The sequence below is a fragment of the Saccopteryx leptura genome, chromosome 12 (assembly GCF_036850995.1).
Source record: "Saccopteryx leptura isolate mSacLep1 chromosome 12, mSacLep1_pri_phased_curated, whole genome shotgun sequence".
Taxonomy (NCBI): domain Eukaryota; kingdom Metazoa; phylum Chordata; class Mammalia; order Chiroptera; family Emballonuridae; genus Saccopteryx; species Saccopteryx leptura.
Genome location: NC_089514.1, coordinates 7,349,488 through 7,368,906, shown reverse-complemented (window position 1 = coordinate 7,368,906; position 19,419 = coordinate 7,349,488). Strand labels below are relative to the sequence as shown.

At 49.3% G+C, this 19,419-nt stretch overlaps 1 protein-coding gene across 9 annotated transcripts in view; it reads right to left on the bottom strand.

The window, feature by feature from the left end:
• Nucleotides 1-16,547: 16,547 nt before the first annotated feature.
• Nucleotides 16,548-19,419, bottom strand: part of ELMO1 (engulfment and cell motility 1) — a 505,561-nt gene continuing 502,689 nt past the window's right edge. For 7 of the 9 annotated variants that reach the window (XM_066353942.1, XM_066353943.1, XM_066353939.1 and 4 more), the window contains one exon: nucleotides 16,549-18,336. In XM_066353942.1, coding sequence (XP_066210039.1) covers nucleotides 18,136-18,336 — 201 coding nt within the window. In that variant the 3' untranslated portion in view covers nucleotides 16,549-18,135. Of the gene's footprint in view, nucleotides 18,337-19,419 lie in introns of all 9 variants that reach the window. The other 2 variants (XM_066353938.1, XM_066353946.1) reach the window with 2 other exon arrangements.

Sequence of the window (19,419 nt, the reverse complement as noted above, 5' to 3'; positions counted from 1 at the left end):
TCTTTGACAATGTAGGGCTAACGATATAGCTTAAGTCGCCTGGCACATCATAGGTGCCCTGCATGTTTTATGTGCTTTGAAACTATAGGTTGGCTTTGCAAGTCCCATCGCTAATTATTTACGTTCCTGAATATTTGTGCTGTTTTTGGTTTTTGTTGTTTTGGCCAAGGGACTGGGGAAGTTTCTTCGCAACAAATTTCAGGCAACTTTTCTCTGAAAAGAATAAGGCGTGATGGCTATGCACACGCACTACCCGTTTTAATAAAATGTCTAAAAACATACCGTTCATCTCTTCCAATCTTTCTCATCAAATTCATGACAGCGTGAAGCTATTTCCACTGTTTTTCTTACTCTGGCATCCCCCCACCCCCCTCCTCCCAGCTACATCTGCTTTCTATTTACAGAGCCAAACCCGCAACCGTGAACCAATCTGATTAATTAGAAATCATTATAACGGGATGCACTCCCTCCCTCCTGAAGGCAACAGTGAATCTTTTTTATTTTCTCAGTAACTAGTTCATCTGCCCCAAGTGAAAGCATTTGTTCTTCGCAGTTGGCTTATTTCAGGCCCAATCAGAGGCCTGTATGTCACCTGACTTCATTCCTGGTCCCTGGAGGGACCGCCCCAGCTCCTTGGGGAGCGAGTGGCCCAGACTGAACTGCTGAGGACCGTGGGGAGGAGGGAGACCTGAAACACAGGGACACCGAGCTCCCAGGGGCAGAGCGTGCTGGGGTAGAGCAGGGACACCGAGCTCCCAGGGACAGAGCGTGCTGGGGTAGAGGTCGGCGGAGACCTGGGAGTCATGTAGGGCAGACACTTACCTCTGGCTCTGCATACGCTCTCTGTGTTGCCTGTATGTGGGTCACGACTTCACAGAGGACTCCCCCTCCAGGGTCGCTGCAGTCCAGAGGGGTTCGCCAACTTTGCCAGGGCCACACAATTAAATGGGAGAGGCAGGATTTGAACCCGGGTCTGTCTGTTTCTGAAGTAACTTCCCCTTCTGACTACATCACATGAAACAAGAAAGTCTGGGATGTGACGGTCATTCTGCTTCAAGCCAAAGGTTGTCCTTTGGAAACACTTCTCGTTGCTAAACTCTTGGCCACAGTAACTCCCTGTCATGAGGAGAGGGCCGGCGGGGCAGAGCAGAGGGGCCAGCTGGCAGAAACTCTCCCATCTGTCAGTGCTCAGTGGGCTTAGTTACACTTTGTGCCATTTCTGCTTTGCCGTTCTCTCTTGCTGTAACATTTCACATCCTTTTCCTTCTTTGAGAACTCTAAATTTGTGGCCGAATGTTTTGCACATAAAACGTCCTCGAGGTGATGCCCAGAGGGCTATGCCCGGATCTGGCCAGCCAGCTGTCTCCCAGGAGGGCTCATAGAGTCTGGGGGTGGTGGTGTTGGGGAGGGGGATATAGGGTAGCCCCCCCCGCACTGATAGCTCAGGGCCTACTCATTTATCCCAACCTGGGTCACGTTAACCACATTTATTTGGATCATTGACTGATCCAAACATGTCCATTTTATTTAATTAAATGAGACCTCACAGTAAGCAGATAGTCAAAGATCATTAGATACCTGAGGAAAACCTCTAATATGAAAACCTAAAAAACAATACTACCACTAATATTTCCAGCAAGAAAAGAGAAGACGTGGCACCCACGAAACCGGAACAATCCGCTGTAGAAGGCGGGACGTGCGAAACCAAAGAACGTTCGCAAACTAAAAATGCGATACTTGAAATTTAATGCCCAGTAGAATGGTTGGGCAGAAAAAGAAAAACACTACAGAAGGCAGAAAAACAGCAAAGAGATGGAGGCTAGGAAAAATGAACTAAGAATATTAGATGATTATTCTGGAAATCCAATATCTGAAAAAGAGAAGCTTCCGAGAGGGAAAGATAAAGATTAGAGGAGGAAAAAAAAAATCAAATGGGTAATATTTCACCATATCCCAGGCAGTTTAATGATACAACTTCCTACAACGAACGAGCTTGAAGAGAGGGTTCTAGTATGATACCGAATGTCCTGCTGTTCATCATGCCAATTATTCTCTCTTTCTGTGTGTTTGGGTCCTTTTCCTTCTCAGCCTCCCCCTGAAGTCGTGTGAGGCTCTTTAACTGAGCTCGGGTCTGAGCAAAGGGGAGCGGAAGCAACAGGTAACAGGTTTCTGAGTCAAGACTATCTACGTCTTTTGCGCAGTCCTCTCTTCACTTTCTCCCTGTCTTCTGGCTGGAAGTTGATTCCGTGGGCCATTTTGGATGAAAGTTGATCCACCCCAATGTACACCATGGCACAAGGACCAGGACACCGGGCACAAAGGGAATGTTTTCTAGAGAGGAAAACAAAAATAGACGGGCCTCACTGGTGAACTCTATCAAGTATTTAAAGACTGAGCGCGATTTGTCAACTTCCAAACAATAGAAGAGGAAGGAAGAGTTCTTAGCTCATTCTATATTCTCACAGCAAAGCCAATGACATCACACAAAAAAGGAAAATGACAGACCAATACTCATAAATACAGATGCAAAAGATCCCCAAACACCGGCAAAATAAATCCAGCAGCAAATTGAAAGGATTATATACTATTTTCCTGGGAATACAAGGAAGGTTAAACATGCAAAAAAAGTAATAATAATAATTGGTGTAAAATAACACATTAATAGAATGAAGGAAAAAGACCCACACAATCTTTTCAATATATTAAAAAAAACACAAAACCACTCAACAAACTATAAATAGAAGAGAGCTTCAACTCAGTCAAGGTCAAGTATGAAAATGTCATGCTGAACATCATCTTTAGTGGTTAAAGACTGAAAGCTTTCTCCTATGAACAGAACAAGGGTACCCATGTTGTTACTTCTAATCAACAACCTAGTGGATGTGATGTGATTTCTCTAATGAACGATGACATTGAGCATCTTCTCATGGGACATTTGGGCATGTGTGTCTCTCCCTTGGAAAAATGTCTATTCGAGTCCATTACCCATGTGTACTCATAATGGCCCCAAATTAGAAACAACTCAAATGTCTGTCAACTGATGCATAAATTAAAATTAGGTAACAGTAAAATACTATTCAGATACAAAAAGAATGAACATTGAAAACATGCTAAGTGGAAGAAGCCAGCAACAAAAACCACTTAGGTAAATTAAAAATGTCCAGAATAGGCAAATTCACAGAAACAGAACATAGATTATGGTCGGCAGGGGTGGGGGGCAGGCAGAATGGGGAGTGATTGCTTGAAGGGGAGGAGTTTCTGTTCAGGGTGCTGAAACATTCCGGAACTAGATCATGGTGAAGGATGTACAACATTGTGACTGTACTAAAATTTTACACTTTAATGTGGTCAAAATGGTGAATTTTATGTTATACGGACTTTATCATAATAAAAAGAGATTCCCAAAGGGGAGTGCAAGTTAAGAAAGCAGAAGATAGGGGATCCGGGAATCGGGAGATACCACCAGAGAGAGTCCGGGGGATCTCCGCCATGAAGTGAAGGTGGGTCCTAGGTGACCGCTGGGTGCAGGAGGCAGGGGGCAACCAGCTCAGCGGCTCTGGGTGAAGGTCTGGGAGGAGAGGGACTTGATGCCATTCTGGATGTGTTTCCCAGTATTAGGAGGAGATTGAGAGAAGCGAGGGAGCATCTGAGCAAACACAGAAAACTAAATTAGTAAATGAACCTGTTCTTCGTCTCCCGGGAAACAAACAGCTGGGCATGTTCATGCGGTTCAGCTGAAACCAGTGTTTATAGAATTATAAAGTCAATATTATATACTGAGTCAAGAAAAATCTTGATATGAATATAATTGGGGCTTGGGGGGAAAGAAATTGTGTGTGTGTGTGTGTGTGTGTGTGTGTGTGTGTGTGTGTGTGAGAGAGAGAGAGAGAGAGAGAGAGAGAGAGAGAGAGAGGGAATGGTCGCAGGAAGAGTAGAAAGAGCTACATCCTCATCTCTCAATAGTGGGGAGTGAACTTTTGCTGTCAACCCTGAAAACTCTCAAGCAGTCCTAAAAGTAGTGTGTAATCCATGGATGTGCAGGTAAAAAAACAGAATGACCTTTTAGGAATGGAAACTGGAGAGTGTGGGTCAAACAGGGGATTGTTTGGATTTAATTTGATCTTGGTAATAACTCTGGTAGAACTATCTTTCTCTGCATGTATACACACACAACTTTGATAAAACCAAAAAACTAAATTGTAAAAGTTATGGTATTTGGATCTGGAGAAGATCAGTGACAATACCTATCTTTTCCCTAGTAATTTGTAAAAGTTATTACTTTTCCCTAGTAATATGTATGTGTCTATACACACATGTGTTTCTGGGCATGCTAAGATATGCATGTTCACTTACGTGTGCTAAAATGCAGGCAGAAGCATTTTTTTAAAAGTGAGAGGCAAGGAGGCTGAGAGGCAGACTCCTGCATGCGCCCCAATACCCCCCAATCCCAGAATCCACCCTGGCAAGCCCTGTCTGGGGCCAATGCTCCACCCATCTGAGGCCACAGCTCTGTTCCTCAGCAACTGAGCTATTTTAGTGCCTGAGGTGAGGCCATGGAGTCAGTGCCTGGGGCCAACTTGCTTGAACCATTCAAGCCATGGCTGTGGGAGAGGAAGAGAGAGAGAAAGGGGAAGGGGTGGAGAAGCAGATGGTTGCTTCTCCTGTGTGCCCTGACTGGAAACCGAACCTGGGACTTCCACACGCTGGGCCGATGTCCTACTAATGAGCCAACCAACCAGGGCCACAGGCAGACACATTCGTACATACTAATGTGACTGGTTTGTAAGCAACAAGACATTAAATAACGTGATGCTTGCAAAAAAAGACAAGAAACAACCTAAAATAATGGAATTCATTAAAGAAACCATAAACAGACGTTACGTTTTAAAAAATCTCAATAGTTCTTCTTTAGAATGTGAAGACCTTGCTTAAATGAAATAATTTAAGGATATGGAAATGATTTTTTTTTTTTTTTTTTTGCTTTGCATTCATTTCCTAAAATAGAGACATCTGATCGTTACTGCTGTTAGAAAAACAATGTTACTCATAAAACTCAGAAACATAATTAACAAGTTCTTTTCAGTTTCTGGGAGGAATCAGTGAAAGAAGCACTGAAGGGAATAAATATTTGAATGTCATCTCATATTCTTAAAAAGAAAATCTGTATTCAAAATATATAAATTTGGCTGATTAAAAATTAACAACGGTCTTATGAAGCTCTCCGTGCCGTCGCAGGGCATAGGAGAGTGCCGTATCCTCCCAGGAAGAAGCACGCTTTGTCAAGACAGAATTCTAGAAGGGAACGTGTGAGCTTGACCTGACGCCCGGCATCTGGATTCTCACTGTCTGCTGGGAATCACCCCACCCGGGGACTTTCTAGCTCAGACTGGATGGAGATGACGACTGGTGACTACCACCAACGGCCGACAGAGATGTGCACATACATACAGCAAGGTACAAAAACCAGACAAGGAACTCTGCTGTGAATCCCTGGCTCCTTCTCTCTGGGGTGACAGCTATGTCCCTTTCCTGGGCATTACACATTGCTCTTGACCCATAAAGGAGATGACCCAATGTTCTCCTTTGTTTTAAAACTTGATTTACAAGTCTTAGTATTTGGTGGTGCTTTCTAAATACCATGTTTACTTTCTGAGTCCTCCTCACTGGTGCCTAGCACGGGAATTCTGGCCGCCAGTGAACTTGGATGCTGGTGTTTGGCTGGATGCAGACTGTGTGGCTCTGTCCCAGTCGCTATTGCTGGTGCTCTCGGCTCGGACGCTGCAACAGGTTGAAGGATGCTTCTAGTTCATTTTGAAGGGAAGAACTATTTCTGGCTTGGAACAGGAGCTGAAGTCATTCTTTGCACAGAAATACGGGCCCCAGGATATTTCCTATGCAGCTCCATGGTATTCCTCCCCCACCCCCACCCCCCAGGCAGAGACCTGGAGTGACATTGTTCAAACGTTGCAGACTGGGTGTCATCCAGTTTGCGGAAGAGGCTTGAAGAGGCTGCTTGACTGGTCTGTTTCTCTCGTTCCCAGCTGGATTGCGCTTCTAAAGCCACCAGGGGACAGAGGTGCGTCTCAGGCCAGCCCTCAGCGGCTGGCTCCTCCGCGGCCACGCTCAGGTGTGCGTCTGCATTTATTTATCGCATTGTTTTCCCCCATCCCCAGCCTGGCAACAAGCTCCACCTACAGCGGAAGAACACCGAGGCTGGGGGAGGGGTTCTGATCTCCCAGGTCCAGGCCCTCTTCCCCCGAAAGAGAAAAGGTGCACATCGGTGCGTGCTGAGGGAGTGGGAAAGGGAGGGAAGCTAGGGAGGTCGGAAGACCACCCTCGGGGCCTTACCCCGTGAGGAGCTCCAGAAGTGGGCAGCATCGCGTTCGCTTCCAGAACACGGGATCCTGACAGGCCAGCTTTTTTTTTTATATAATAATTTTTTTCTTTTTTTTATTATTTATTCATTTTAGAGAGGAGAGAGAGGGAGAGAGAGAGAGAAGAGAGAGAGAAGGGGGGAGGAGCTGGAAGCATCAACTCCCATATGTGCCTTGACCAGGCAAGCCCAGGGTTTCGAACCGGCGACCTCAGCATTTCCAGGTCGACGCTTTTATCCACTGCGCCACCACAGGTCAGGCCTGACAGGCCAGCTTTAACGGTTCCCTAGTGTGTCCCATGTTGATGTGAGCCTACCCCGGGTGTTTCCAAACCTATTTGGTTGTCACCCAAGGAGCTGTACAGGGCAGAGTCACAAAATGAACCTCCATAGTCTAGCATGAGATCCGGGAAATGTCTGCTTTTCAGAGGCTGCCTAGGAGGCCCTGAAGACGGTCCCATTTTGGAATTCCCTGATCTGCACTGAACAGGACTTGTGTTAGTTAAACTGCTGGTTGACTGGTCAGCTCTTAGATCGCTGCAGAGAGGCCGATGTCTGGCGGGGTCACAGCGTGCTTGCCCACCACAGGGTCTGCCTTCAGTTCAGGCCAAGGAGAGGAGAACACACTCCAGTCCCCGCTCTACAGGGCGGGCTGGACACAGGACAGCACTGCAGTGACGGGCCAGAGATGCTCCAAGCAGAGGGCAGAGAGCCCAGGTTCTGCAAGGTAGCCCATGTTAAGATAAAAGTCAACAGGGGCCAACGCTTTGCAGGCTGTATTGGAGGAAAGGAAAATCTCTTTTCACTGAGAGTGTGCATGATGATGATGAAAACGAACAGTGAGCTGGTTCCTCAGTTGAGGATGAGGACCTTGCTTAGAGACAGAGATGTATCAAGGCAATGCGCCTGGAGCAAGAACAGCACAGGGCCTGCCACAGATGGTCAGCAGACCTTAGAGGACCCAGGGAGAAGAAGGAACCGGACGAGACCAGAACGGGGAGCGCTCTCTTTACCATGTGGGGTAGCCAGCCTCCAAGATGGTCCCGTACAATTCCTGCCTCCTGGGATATTCAGGCCTGGTAGGATCCCCCCCTCCCCCATTGCACCTGGTTAGTCCAATAGCGACGATATAGCGACCATTAGCATACGGCATAAATGACGTGTCATTTATGGTTTTAGGTTATGAAAGGCTGCAACTTCAGTCTTGGGCACTCTTTTGCCTGTTCTCTCTCCATCCTCTCTCCCCCCCCCCCAGCTTGCTCCGGAGGGAGCACGATGTGGGTGGTCCTACAGAGAGACCCACATGGGGAGGAACTGACACCTTCTGCCACGTGAACCTCAGTCCATCCTTCAGAGACCGCATCCCAAACGGACACCTTGGCCGCAACCCGATCTGAGACCTCGTGCAGAGGCCCCCTCGCTAAGCCACTCCCGCACTCCTCAACCTTCAGAAACTAGAGTGTTTATTGTTTTCACCTGCTAAGTTATGGCGCTATTGGTTACAAAGCAAGAGAGAACCGATACATCACACTAACGCCACAGTGAGAAAAGGTCCCTACACTTATCAAAAACTGCTTTTTACCGTTAGAGCCTGTAATACGGACGTTAACGCTTTAGTTAATTTAACGTCTGTCATTTCTATTCCAGAATGTTGGCCAGCCAGTCTCAACGAATCTTTTTGCCACCATGATTCATTTAGTCTGTGAGTATTTTAATCACCTACAGGATGAAATTCTGTTTCAGGCTCCGTGAATACAGTGAGAACAAAAGAGACCAAGGTCCCTACCCTCGTGCAAGGTTCATTTCTTTCTTTTTCCTTCTCTCTCTCTCTCTCTCTCTCTCTCTCTCTCTCTCTCTGACAGACTGTAAATGGTAAATAATTTAAAAGGTAGTTTCATACAGTGATGACTTCCAGGAAGAAGTAAACAGGTAAACTGCAGGAGAGTCACTAGCCGCAGGGCTGGGGCGAGGACGTTGGGGACGGTCTCTCTGGTGAGCGGCATTTGAGCTGAGACCCAGGGGTGAAAAAGAACGAGTCAGGGGAGGGGTGTGGGAAGAGAATCTTAGCCCAGGGCCCTAAGGAGGTAAAGCAGACGGAAGGCACCCCCTCCTCACCGAGTCTGTCTGAGCAAGGCGGTCCCACCGGACTGACCCAGGCTCCAGGAGCCTTCCCGCAGCCTGCTGCTGAGGGCGCTGTCCCCTGCCCCCCAACATCCCTGGAAGAGCAGTAGGAAATACTCTCGTAGATGACTGCATGGGGATTTTGTGTCACAGGCTAGGATGGTGACCCTGGACACATGGCAGTGTTTAATAAGCATTTCTTTTTTATACTCTTTGCTTCTTCCTGATCTCCCCAATGTGGAGAGAACAGGGAATTTGGGAGACAAAATCATGTATACTTTTGTCATATGTTCTCATCTTGAGCTGTTCCCTGGTCCCGACCCTGGAGAAGCGGCCCCATGGCTCCCAGACTCTCCACACCTGCCGTGTGAGAGGCGCGTCACTGGGCGGCCATGTGTCACCTGCACTGTGGCTCTCACTCCCTCGCAGGCACTGATTCTCCCATCAGCCCCATCTGGTGAGTCTTGCTGCTGCTCTGCGAAGCGTGCTGAGAGAGCCCTAACACAGCCCCGTCACACAGCCCTGTGTGATGTGGCTGCCCTGCTCCGGGACGCTGGCCCGAAACCCCCCAGTGGGTGGCCAGCTGCTTCCCACACCCAGTGAGTCACCCTTTCTTCGGCAGCCCGGCTGTGCAGCTCTGCCCGATCGGATCACTCAGCAGCGGTTGAGTTAAAGGAAGAGTATGTTTTGCATCTGCAGTGAGACGCCGTGTCGGACATAATCGTCGCTATCAGCATGGTACCCACACCATGTGCATCGGGGTGAGCCGGGGAAGGCATTGCGCCCCTCGGAGAGAATCTGGTCTCTGTGCCATCCTTCTGCTTCATGTGACAGTGCAGTGCCATCGACAATCTGGCTGATCTCTCTTCCTTACCCCCTGGACTCCCTGTGACATAAATTATAGTGATACTCCAAGCGTCACCAGATTGGTAATTGAAAGAGCACTTGGCATCTCCGAGTGGGCTCAGATGGAGAGATACATCTATTGGGACATTTGCTGGGCGGCCCCTTCCCAGAATTTTCCTTTCTCCTGCCCAGCCCAGACACATACCATCAGGAACTACTCTCTGTCGTTACAACTGACAAGAGGTGTGGCTTATATTTAGACAGAAAAAAAAAAAGAGATTAATGAGTCAAAACTGACTGTTGCTACAAGTGAGGATGATGTGCATGTTGGAAAGTAATTAGAGATCCAACGAGGCACGCTAAGTTGAGAGCCAACACCAGATCAGTTTCCTTGACAGTCTAAGAGATGGTATCGCTTTTATGTGGATCTCTGCTGGGTGTCAGCAGACCATGTGCTGGGATTTGCTCCTTCGTTCTTGTTTCCTTCCAGAACACCTGTCACACCTGTCTGCGTGCCTCCGGAGGGGGCCGCAACAGAGGTGCAGGGAAAAGCAGGCTCACGGTTGTTCATCTGGAAAACAATTCAGTAATTAATAACTAATCAGACAAGAATAAACTCTGTGTTTTGCCTACTCACAACTACGTTTGCCCCACCCTGTATTTACCACTCAGGATAAAGTTGATAATTAGTAAGCACTACAATAGCAGACACACCAATATCAGACGTATCAAAGCATCATCTCCTCACCCTGGGATAAGCAAAAGTTTTCTTAAACATGATACACACAAAAAAGTTACTAACCCTAAATGCAAACATTCTTAATCTGGATGACAAGAATGTGGAGCGTTGTTTATAAAGAGACACCATGAAAAGAGTGACAAGGCAGGACACAAGGGTAGATGACATTTGTAATACTTATATTCCACAAAAGAGCCAAAGCCGGAATATAAAGAGTTCCTACAAATTAATTAGAAAAAAAAGCAGAGAAGCCAATAGAGAAATGGGGAGGAGGGGGAAAAGCACTGAATAGACACTTTTAAAAAGAGGGGTTTGAGTAGCCAGTCACTATACGAAAAGACGCTAAACTTCATTAGTCATTCGGGACATTATTTAAAACTACGGTGTGATACCAATATACCACCGCCCCCCCCCCCCCCCACACACCAGGACGGCTAACATGAAACAGACAGATGATACTCTGTGTTGGCAAGGAGGTGACACAGCCCCAACGTCCACGCACTGAGGGTGAGATTGTAACTTGGTCCTCCCATTTTGGAAAAACAGGATTCCATAGTAGCTGTTAAAATCCACCTAGGTACCTCTGAGGAGTCAGCAGATCCATTCCTAGACCTGTGTTTGACAGAGATGTGTACATATCATCATGGAGAGACATGTATCAGAACTCAGGGAGGCCCGTTAGCAGGAGCCGAAACCTTTTACAGAGTTAGCGTATTTTATAGACGAGCCTACCTTTCTGCAGCTCGCCAGATGCACGGGTCCGTTGGTTTACTGATTAGCTGACACAATCCGTCTGGCTCATTGAACCTACAGAGTTCACCTTGGTTTGACCTGACCCACCCAGGGTCAGGCATCCTAAACTTCTCTCTCACGCAGAGCCCGGCATTATCCTGGAAGGCTCAGCAGACCACCAAGCTGTTCTAAGCGTTTCAAGTCAAACCAATAGGTTGGGGGAGGTGAAATGTTAAGCCCACAGAAGTGCATTCAAGCCCAGCTCTTGCTAATAATTTGTTGTTTGTGCGCCCATAAACACATGTCTGTTACGGAACATCTGTCCATGGGAGGCCATCCAGTGGGGAAAAGCCCAGCGCTTGCCTACTGCATGGACAGGAGTCAGGTTTGCCAGATTGTTTGTGCTCTTTGACCTAGTTTTTGCCCATCTTTAGGAATCTATCTTAAAGAGGTAGGCACACCTACTAATAAAGAAGAAAAAACAAAAACGATTCTGGGCACAGAGGCTGAGGGAATTAAGCAGCCCCCCCCAACTTCCGGATATTTGGGATATCATAAATGCCAAGGCCCGTAAGCCCAAGGCACTAAGGTACACTCACCAAGTGCGCGTCAGCAGGATTCCTGTGTCTCCGCCCCTTCTCCTGTCCTCTCCCTTCTTCTGTGCCATACTGAACCCAGTGGCTCAGGGCTGGACCCCGAATGTCCTGCCGGGGCGGGGGGGGGGGCACTGATAAGCTCTCAGCCTTGACTGATTAAATTCAGTCGGGGAGCTTTGATCTGCAAATGCCGCTCAAAGTGGCGTGGGCTGTGTGAGCAACCGTTTGGAAGCAGGGCGAGGAGAGGAGTTGCGGGGGCTGAAACAAGGACAGCCTCCCTCATTCGCACCAATGGATTCCCTGCTGCCCACACGTTTGATCTCCACACTGCAGACAGGTAGAGGCCAAGTCGGGAGGGAGGGAAACTGGGCCAGCCGGCCCCTCCCGATTGGCTCCCAATCCTTTGAAGGGGAACCAGGTGGGGCCGGCACAGATGAACTTCCAGTCCTGGTGGTCCTGGTGCTCCGGGGAATGCTAGGGGCTGTCTGAATGGTGCAGGGACCCAGGGTCGGGATCTAGCGGCTGTGTTCTTATCACGTGATCTACTTTCTACCTGCAAGTCAAGAGAGATTCGGACAGCCTAAGACAGCATCCAAATGTGTCATAACGTTTGAAAAAGCCATTTTATGGAAACGATTGTTATAAATGTAGCACGTTTATTATTTAAAAAGTGATTTTTGCCCCTGCCACCCTACCTCACTTATAAGTAACAATTAATCAGAGCTTCAGTGTTTTTCTTTGTATAGTTCTATACAGATGTAGACAGGCACGTTTAAGTACAATAAAGCCATTGTTCTCAAATTTTCATGTAAATGAGTCGGCCATCTGGGGCGCTAGTTAAAAGTGCAGATGGGGCCCAGGTTGCTTTACAAACATTTTGATGCAGGTGGTCTGCAGGGAAGTCTCCACAATGCCCCCCCCCCATCCTCTGTGACTATTGGTAATCCTTCCCTGGGCCTCCCCTCCCATACTGAGCGGGGCTGACTTCTGTAACCAGAGGAATACTGCAGACAGACACAGTGAGGTGTGACCTCCTGGCGAGGTCTGAAAGTCAGGGTAGTCGCCACCTCGTCTGGGTCTGGGTCGAAGGAAGCAGCTGCTGTGTCCTGAGGACCCTCCCAGCCGCCCCATGGAGAGGTCCTGGGGCTGTGACTGGAGGCCTCCCAGCAGCCAGGACCGACCTACCCATCGTGTGCCTGAGCCACCGGGAAGCAGGACCTCCAGCCTTTGGCCACGCCACCATCTTGACCGCAGCTTCATGAGAGATGTTCAGCCGGAACCACCCAGCTCAACCCCTCCTGAGTTTCTGACTCACGGGGAACCTCTTTATTCCACAGAAAGAGACAACGGATGTGGAACACTGCTATGAAGTAATAGGAATGATCCCATTAGCCACTCTTTTAAAAACAGTTACAGATTTTGCATCATATACTTTATGTCGCAGGTGGTGACGTCCAACGACCACAGCCTTGACCACAGGCTCGGTGCTTCTGGTCTCAGTTCCGTCGCTGGCACCTGCGCGTTTCACGTCTTTAACACGCGCGCAAGGAAAATCACTTAAAATCCTGTTCACCGTATTTAATTTTTGTTGCTGGTGTTGCGTTTAAAATACCGTATTTCCCCACGTCTAAGACGCTCCTATGTATAAGACGCACCTTAATTTTGGGGCCTGAAATTTAAAAAAGAAAAGTATTACATAAAGTTATTGAACTCAGGTTTTATTCATCATAAAATTCATTCCCGCAGAAGAGCGGGAAATAAAAGTAAAAAAAAACAACTTTACAACCACAGTATAAGATACACCCAGTTTTTAGACTCCCAAATTTTTTGAAAAGAGGTGCGTCTTATACGTGGGGAAATACAGGGAATGTCTGGGAGAGGTTGTCTGGCTATTGTCGTGTCTTGGATACTGGCATGGGAGGTCGGGGAAGGGACTGACTCACTGAGCACTGACCGTCCGTTTCCAGCCCTCGTCTCCGGTCTCCTGAAGGAACGGAAGAACGTTCCGTTTTGTGAATGAGAGAAGAGGCTCCCAAGATCCTCCCAAAATCCCAAGATGTGGTGCGGTAACTTGCCCAAGATCTCGTGTCTTTGGGGCATTCCAACAAACTCACCATCTCATTCCCTCACCTCATTGTCTTTTCCTAGAACCTCCTGTCCTCCCCTCTTCCCGATTTTATTTATTTATATATATATATATTTTTGTATTTTTCTGAAGCTGGAAATGGGGAGAGACAGTCAGACAGACTCCCGCATGCGCCCGACCGTGATCCACCCGGCATGCCCACCAGGGGGCGACGCTCTGCCCACCAGGGGGCGATGCTCTGCCCCTCCCGGGCGTCGCTCTGCCCCCGACCAGAGCCACTCTAGCGCCTGGGGCAGAGGCCAAGGAGCCATCCCCAGCGCCTGGTCCATCTTTGCTCCAATGGAGCCTTGGCTGCGGGAGGGGAAGAGAGAGACAGAGAGGAAGGGGGGGGGTGGAGAGGGGGGGGGGTGGAGAGGGGGGGGGTGGAGAGGGGGGGGGGGGTGGAGAGGGGGGGGGGTGGAGAAGCAAATGGGCGCTTCTCCTATGTGCCCTGGCCGGGAATCGAACCTGGGTCCCCCGCACGCCAGGCCGACGCTCTACCGCTGAGCCAACCAACCGGCCAGGGCCTCTTCCCGATTTTAGGTAACAGCCCTCTTAACTGCTTACTCACCTGTGCCAGAAACTCATAGAGTCATCTGCATTCTTCCTTCTTCCTCACTAAAGAGGTAGCAAATTCTGCCCCCTCAACACTTTGACTCTTTCTCCCCCGTGTCCCCTTGCTTACACCGACCTGGGACGATTCCCATCGCCGCCTTGCTCGCGTCTCTGCTTGCCGTCTCTCCCACTCCGACCTCGCCCCCACACTGGTCTTTGGGATATTCCTGACCTGGTAAACCTGGCAAGCATCGCTCCCGGACGGCACTGTCTTCTGCCCCCAGTACGAGTCCCCGGGCAGCGGGCAGGGTGTGCAGGATCCGTGCCTTCCTTCCCTCGCCTCTGCTCTCCCACGGGCACCCTGCGCGCCGGCCACACCGCCTGTCTCCCTGGTTATAGAATCGTCCCAGATTTTCATGCTTCCGCACTCGGTTCGCACGCTGTGCTCTGCCCGGAATGCCCATCTCGTGCAGCGCGAGCCTCTTCTCGCTCTCCAGACCTCGCTCAAGTGTCTACCCGTCACGTGTCCCCTGATCCCGTTTCCAAGTGCTGGGCGCAACCCCCTTCCTACTGCTCTAGCTTGTGCGCATGTGCGTGGTTCCGATTCCCACACGGCGCTACAGTGGTTTGGTTTTGTACATACTTGACTCAATTATAACTTCCTAATTTTATAACATATGTTCTTATTTTCACAGACTTTCAATTTACAGGTTTTATTCATCTGCATTCCTAGTGTTGAGCTCTAAGCATGTTTTGGTTATTATTTGAATATTTGACTTCCTTAAAGGTAACTGTAAAATATTTCATTAACAAAACCAAGTGGATGAATGGCATGTCTGTCACTGGGAAGGATGGCTGTTCTCTTCATTAAAAAGAGCAGGTGGGCAGGAGGTGATTTAGCTGATCATTAGAAGGTGGTTTAGAAGCGATTTGCAAACAGACTTCAGAAATATTCAGCCTTCTGCAATGATCATTAGATGTCCTCGTCCTTACAGGTTCTCACTTTTGAGTTGGAGGGGGCCGTTTAATGAGCCTTCTTCCCTCCAGGGGGGTCCGAGTAACAAGAAGACAGGAATCAGCCTATCAGCAGATTCAAATTTTCACTATCATGTTTATCTCAGGTAAAGCTGAATCGGAGAAAGTGGCTTAGACTGAAGGACAAAACGGGTCTTTTTCTTCCACTGTCCCCTTGGAGAGGGCCAACTTGTCTCAGCTCAGACACCTGCTCACTGTCTGGGAAAGTAGCCTGGGTCAGCCCGGGGAGGGGAGACGAGGCAGCCAATGAGGACAGAGCCCCTGCACCACCCCGAGGGAAACCTGAGCCAGGATCTCGACTCCCAGGGTCTCAGCAGCCCGTGGGAGGCTGGTCTAAGCAGAGGTAGGAGAATGCTCTCTTTATGGTCCCGGGAGGGTGAGTTTCTGTTTAAAGCAAAAGTTACAGAAGAAAGAAGGGCTGGTTCTTCCCAGGAAGGGTATAGGATGGATCAATCTCTTAAACCCTGAGTCCCAGGACCTCAGCTAGCTCAGTTCGAAGAATTCTCCTTTGCATGGACAGTCTGATAGCTCCTAAATAAAGCATGATATGACTCCGTTGTCTTTTATTGAACATGTATCCTTTTCTCATGATGGTGGACAGATCAGTAAGTACTTACTCCTGACACAAAAGACATACATGCTAATATCATCCAAGCGTAAGGTTAAAAGAAGCACCCACGTGACGCTCAGGTGCGCATGCGCTGACGGGGTGTAGAATCACCTGGTAATTACTACCGATTGCAAATGATTTTTTTTTTTTTTTTGCCCTGCAATTTATGGGGAGCTTGAATAATGTCATTTCCATTCAGGCCACTTTTATAACTGTACAACTTGGTGACAATAAAGAGCGGTGGCCTGGCTGGGCATCTAACACTTCCGCCGTAAGTGGCTTGCGCTGCCCCAGGCTGGGCTTCACGCACTCAGACCTTTCTGACATCTCCCCTCCAAGTTAATGACCCAGCTCTGCCCCCGGGGAACTGAGCTCAGAAAATCCCTTCGCCGGCACCCAACCCGTATTTTATTAACTCGTAGTTAGAGGTCTTCAGTTCAGGCTTGATTTCTTTCTGGTCTACGGGTTTGCCTTCTTTTTCATGGCTGAATGTGCTCCCTGCAAGTGTGATGAGTTTAATTGGTTCAGTTCTATACATCAGTGGTCCCCAACCTTTTTTGGGCCACGGACCAGTTTAATGTCAGAAAATATTTTCACAGACCGGCCTTTAGGGTGGGGCGGATAAATGTATCACGTGACCGAGACAAGCGTCAAGAGTGAGTCTTAAACGGATGTAACAGAGGAAATCTGGTCATTTTTAAAAAATAAAACATCATTCAGACTTAAATATAAATAAAACGGAAATAATGTAAGTTATTTTTTCTTTCTCTGCGGATCGGTACCAGATGGCCCACGGACCGATACCAGTCCACGGCCCGGGGGTTGGGGACCACTGCTGTACATGATCTAGTGGTAAGGGAGGGAAACACAAAAGAGAACATCGCGGTCAGGAGGCAGCAGTGTGACACGAACCGATCATCTATGATTTTACATAGGGAGTCTGATTTTCTCCATGAGTGGCGATGATCTTTGGAGAAGTCACATTCTTTCTTGAGGCCCAGAGCCTGTGGTGACCTAGTAATGCTCCAGAGTCCCCTTGGCCAGCGCTCCTTAGAGTTAACAGGCATGTGAACCACCCCAGTCTGCGGGGCTGGGCTAGGGCCTCTGACAGGCTCTCGCAGTTGACCCAGACGACCGAATAGCAAGGACTTCAGTGACCACACATCAACACATCGGCTCCCCAACTCATCACGATTTTATTCCACAGCATGTTTAAGGGAATGTTATTCTCAGGAAGATGTTTAAGATTAAAATAATTAAAAAAAAAAAAAAACCCTGGAAAGTACACACATTTATGTATCTCTTCTTTTCATTAAATATATATCTGTTTGGCAAAAAATGTTAGACTCTTTTGTACAAAAACAAAGCAAAAAAAAAACCCAAAAAGGAAATAAAAACAAAACAAAAAACCAACCAACCAACCAACCCCAAACCCTTGCAAACTGTCAACGCTTGTAATAATTACAATGATGTAAACTCGGATGTCTGACACCTTGGCCGTCTTGTGGAACCTGTGTCCCAGCAGAGACCCCCAGGAGAAGGTATAACACCAGACCCTTAGATAGCGACCCCGTCGCAGAGGCATGGAGGTCTCGGATATTAGAGGTGGAGCATGACTCAGTTTGCCTTTTGTGCTTTTAGCTAAGGGCTGGGAGGGTGTGTGGACGTGAAGAAGGCAGGTGCAGGCCGGGGCGGGGTGCGGTGGGGAGAGGAGGTTGGTCACGGTCACAGTGCGGATGCGAAGGGGGCATGGGACCCGTGGATTGCGTCTGGGGACCCAGGGCTGGCGAGGACTAGGGTGAGGTGGCCGCGGCTACTCTTGGGACCGGAAAGGGACAGACAGGTCAAGGCAAAAGCCAGGACAGAGGAGGGAGCGGATTTGAAAGCAGATTTCAATTCACGTGAAAGTGGAGGTGTGAGCTGACTCTTAGAGAGAGGGGACCGAGGAGGAGGGGTCTGGGCTTCTCAAGTAGTCAGGCTGTTTCTTCCGGACCCAAGCCTGGCGTGGGGCACTCCCTTGCTCTGGCGGGCTGGCTGGGGGCAGTCTGGCGCTGCTGGCTGTCACACCCCAGGAAGGGAGGACGTGCCCGCAGGGGACCAGGGTGGCAGGGCCCTTTGGCTCTCTTGCTGGCGGTGGGTTTTGCTCTTGTCCCACCGGCAGACGGCAACAACAGGAAGTGACCTCAAGCGGCAGCGTCTAGGAACACAATCAGAGCAGCGAGCAAGATGCCAGGGCGGGGCAGACACGTGGCGGGGCAGGCGGCCAGGCCCCAGGGAGTGTGGGCGCACAGCTCCCCCGACCACCAGGGGGTTCCAAGGCGTGGTGGGCGCGTTTCCGTTCTTCTCTCTTGCTGGCTGGCGAGGCTTTCCAGTTTGGGAGGGACGGCTGCCGGGCCGGCCGCTTCAGTTACAGTCGTAGACGAAGTCGTAGTTGCTGGGCTCCTTGGGGATGGGCGGGGGCGCGTCGGGGATCTGGATGTTCTCCAGGTCCAGGAGGCGGAGCTTGATCTCCATGCTGAGCAGGGTGTCCAGGTCGTTCCTCGTCAGCTCGCTCAGCATGTCCTTCCCCAGCAGCGCGTTCAGCCCGTCCGTCCAGATGCAGTACTGCAGGGGGGGGAGGAGGGGGCGAGGGTGACTACTGAGGACACGCTAACGAGCAGTAACAACAGCTGGCTCCTACTGATTACACAAGACGCGCTCCGCCCTGGGCTCAGCGCTTTGCCCACATCACTGTTTATAATAGTCACAACATCTCTGTGAGGCTGGCGCTTCTGTTATCCCCGTGTGTGTGTGTGTGTGTGTGTGTGTGTGTGTGTGTGTGTGTGCGCGTGCGACAGACAGGGACGGACAGACAGGAAGGGAGAGAGATGAGAAGCATCAATTCTTCGTTGAGGCACCTGTTCATTGATTGCTTTTTCATATGTGCCTTGACCCAGGGGCTACAGCGGAGCGAGTGACCCCTTGCTCAAGCCAGTGACTTTGGGCTCAGGCCAGCGACCCTGCACTCAAGCTGGTGAGCCCACGCTCAAGCCAGCGACCTCAGGGTTTTGAATCTGGGTCGCCTGTGTCCCAGTCCAATGCTCTATCTACTGAACCACCACCTGGTCAGGTGATTACCCTCTGTTTTATGAGAACTGAGATGCAGAGAAGTTAAGTCACTTGGTCATATGTGGAGTGGGCGGGATCTGAACCCATCCGACCGGACTCCAGGGCCCGCGCTCTGCTGTGCAGAGAACGCCACCATGTGAGAGAGGACTGGGGTTCTCCGCGACTGCGCTACCAATGTCCTCTGCCATCCAACCAGCGGGCCTGTCGTTTGAAGGTTTTGGTGGAATACATCCTGATAGTCCTAGACTCAACACCAGCGTAGGCTTGCTTCTTTCCTGACTCACAGCATGACCTAAAAGTAATGATCAACCAGGTCGTAATAAGCACACCCAATGCTCAGATTTTGGCCGCTAAATACCATTTCCTACTAGAAAGAACCAAGGCCCCACAAAGACGAGGCAGGGGACATATGACATGAGCCTGGGATATTGGGTCATACCAGAATGACTCAAAATGATCAAAGACATCCAGGTCATGGCAGCAGGACTGAATGGCCACCAAAGGGTGTTCCGGTCCTCCAGACAGGAAGGAGATCTAGACACTGATAAGGGCCATAACTGCAACCTACATTCAAATGTT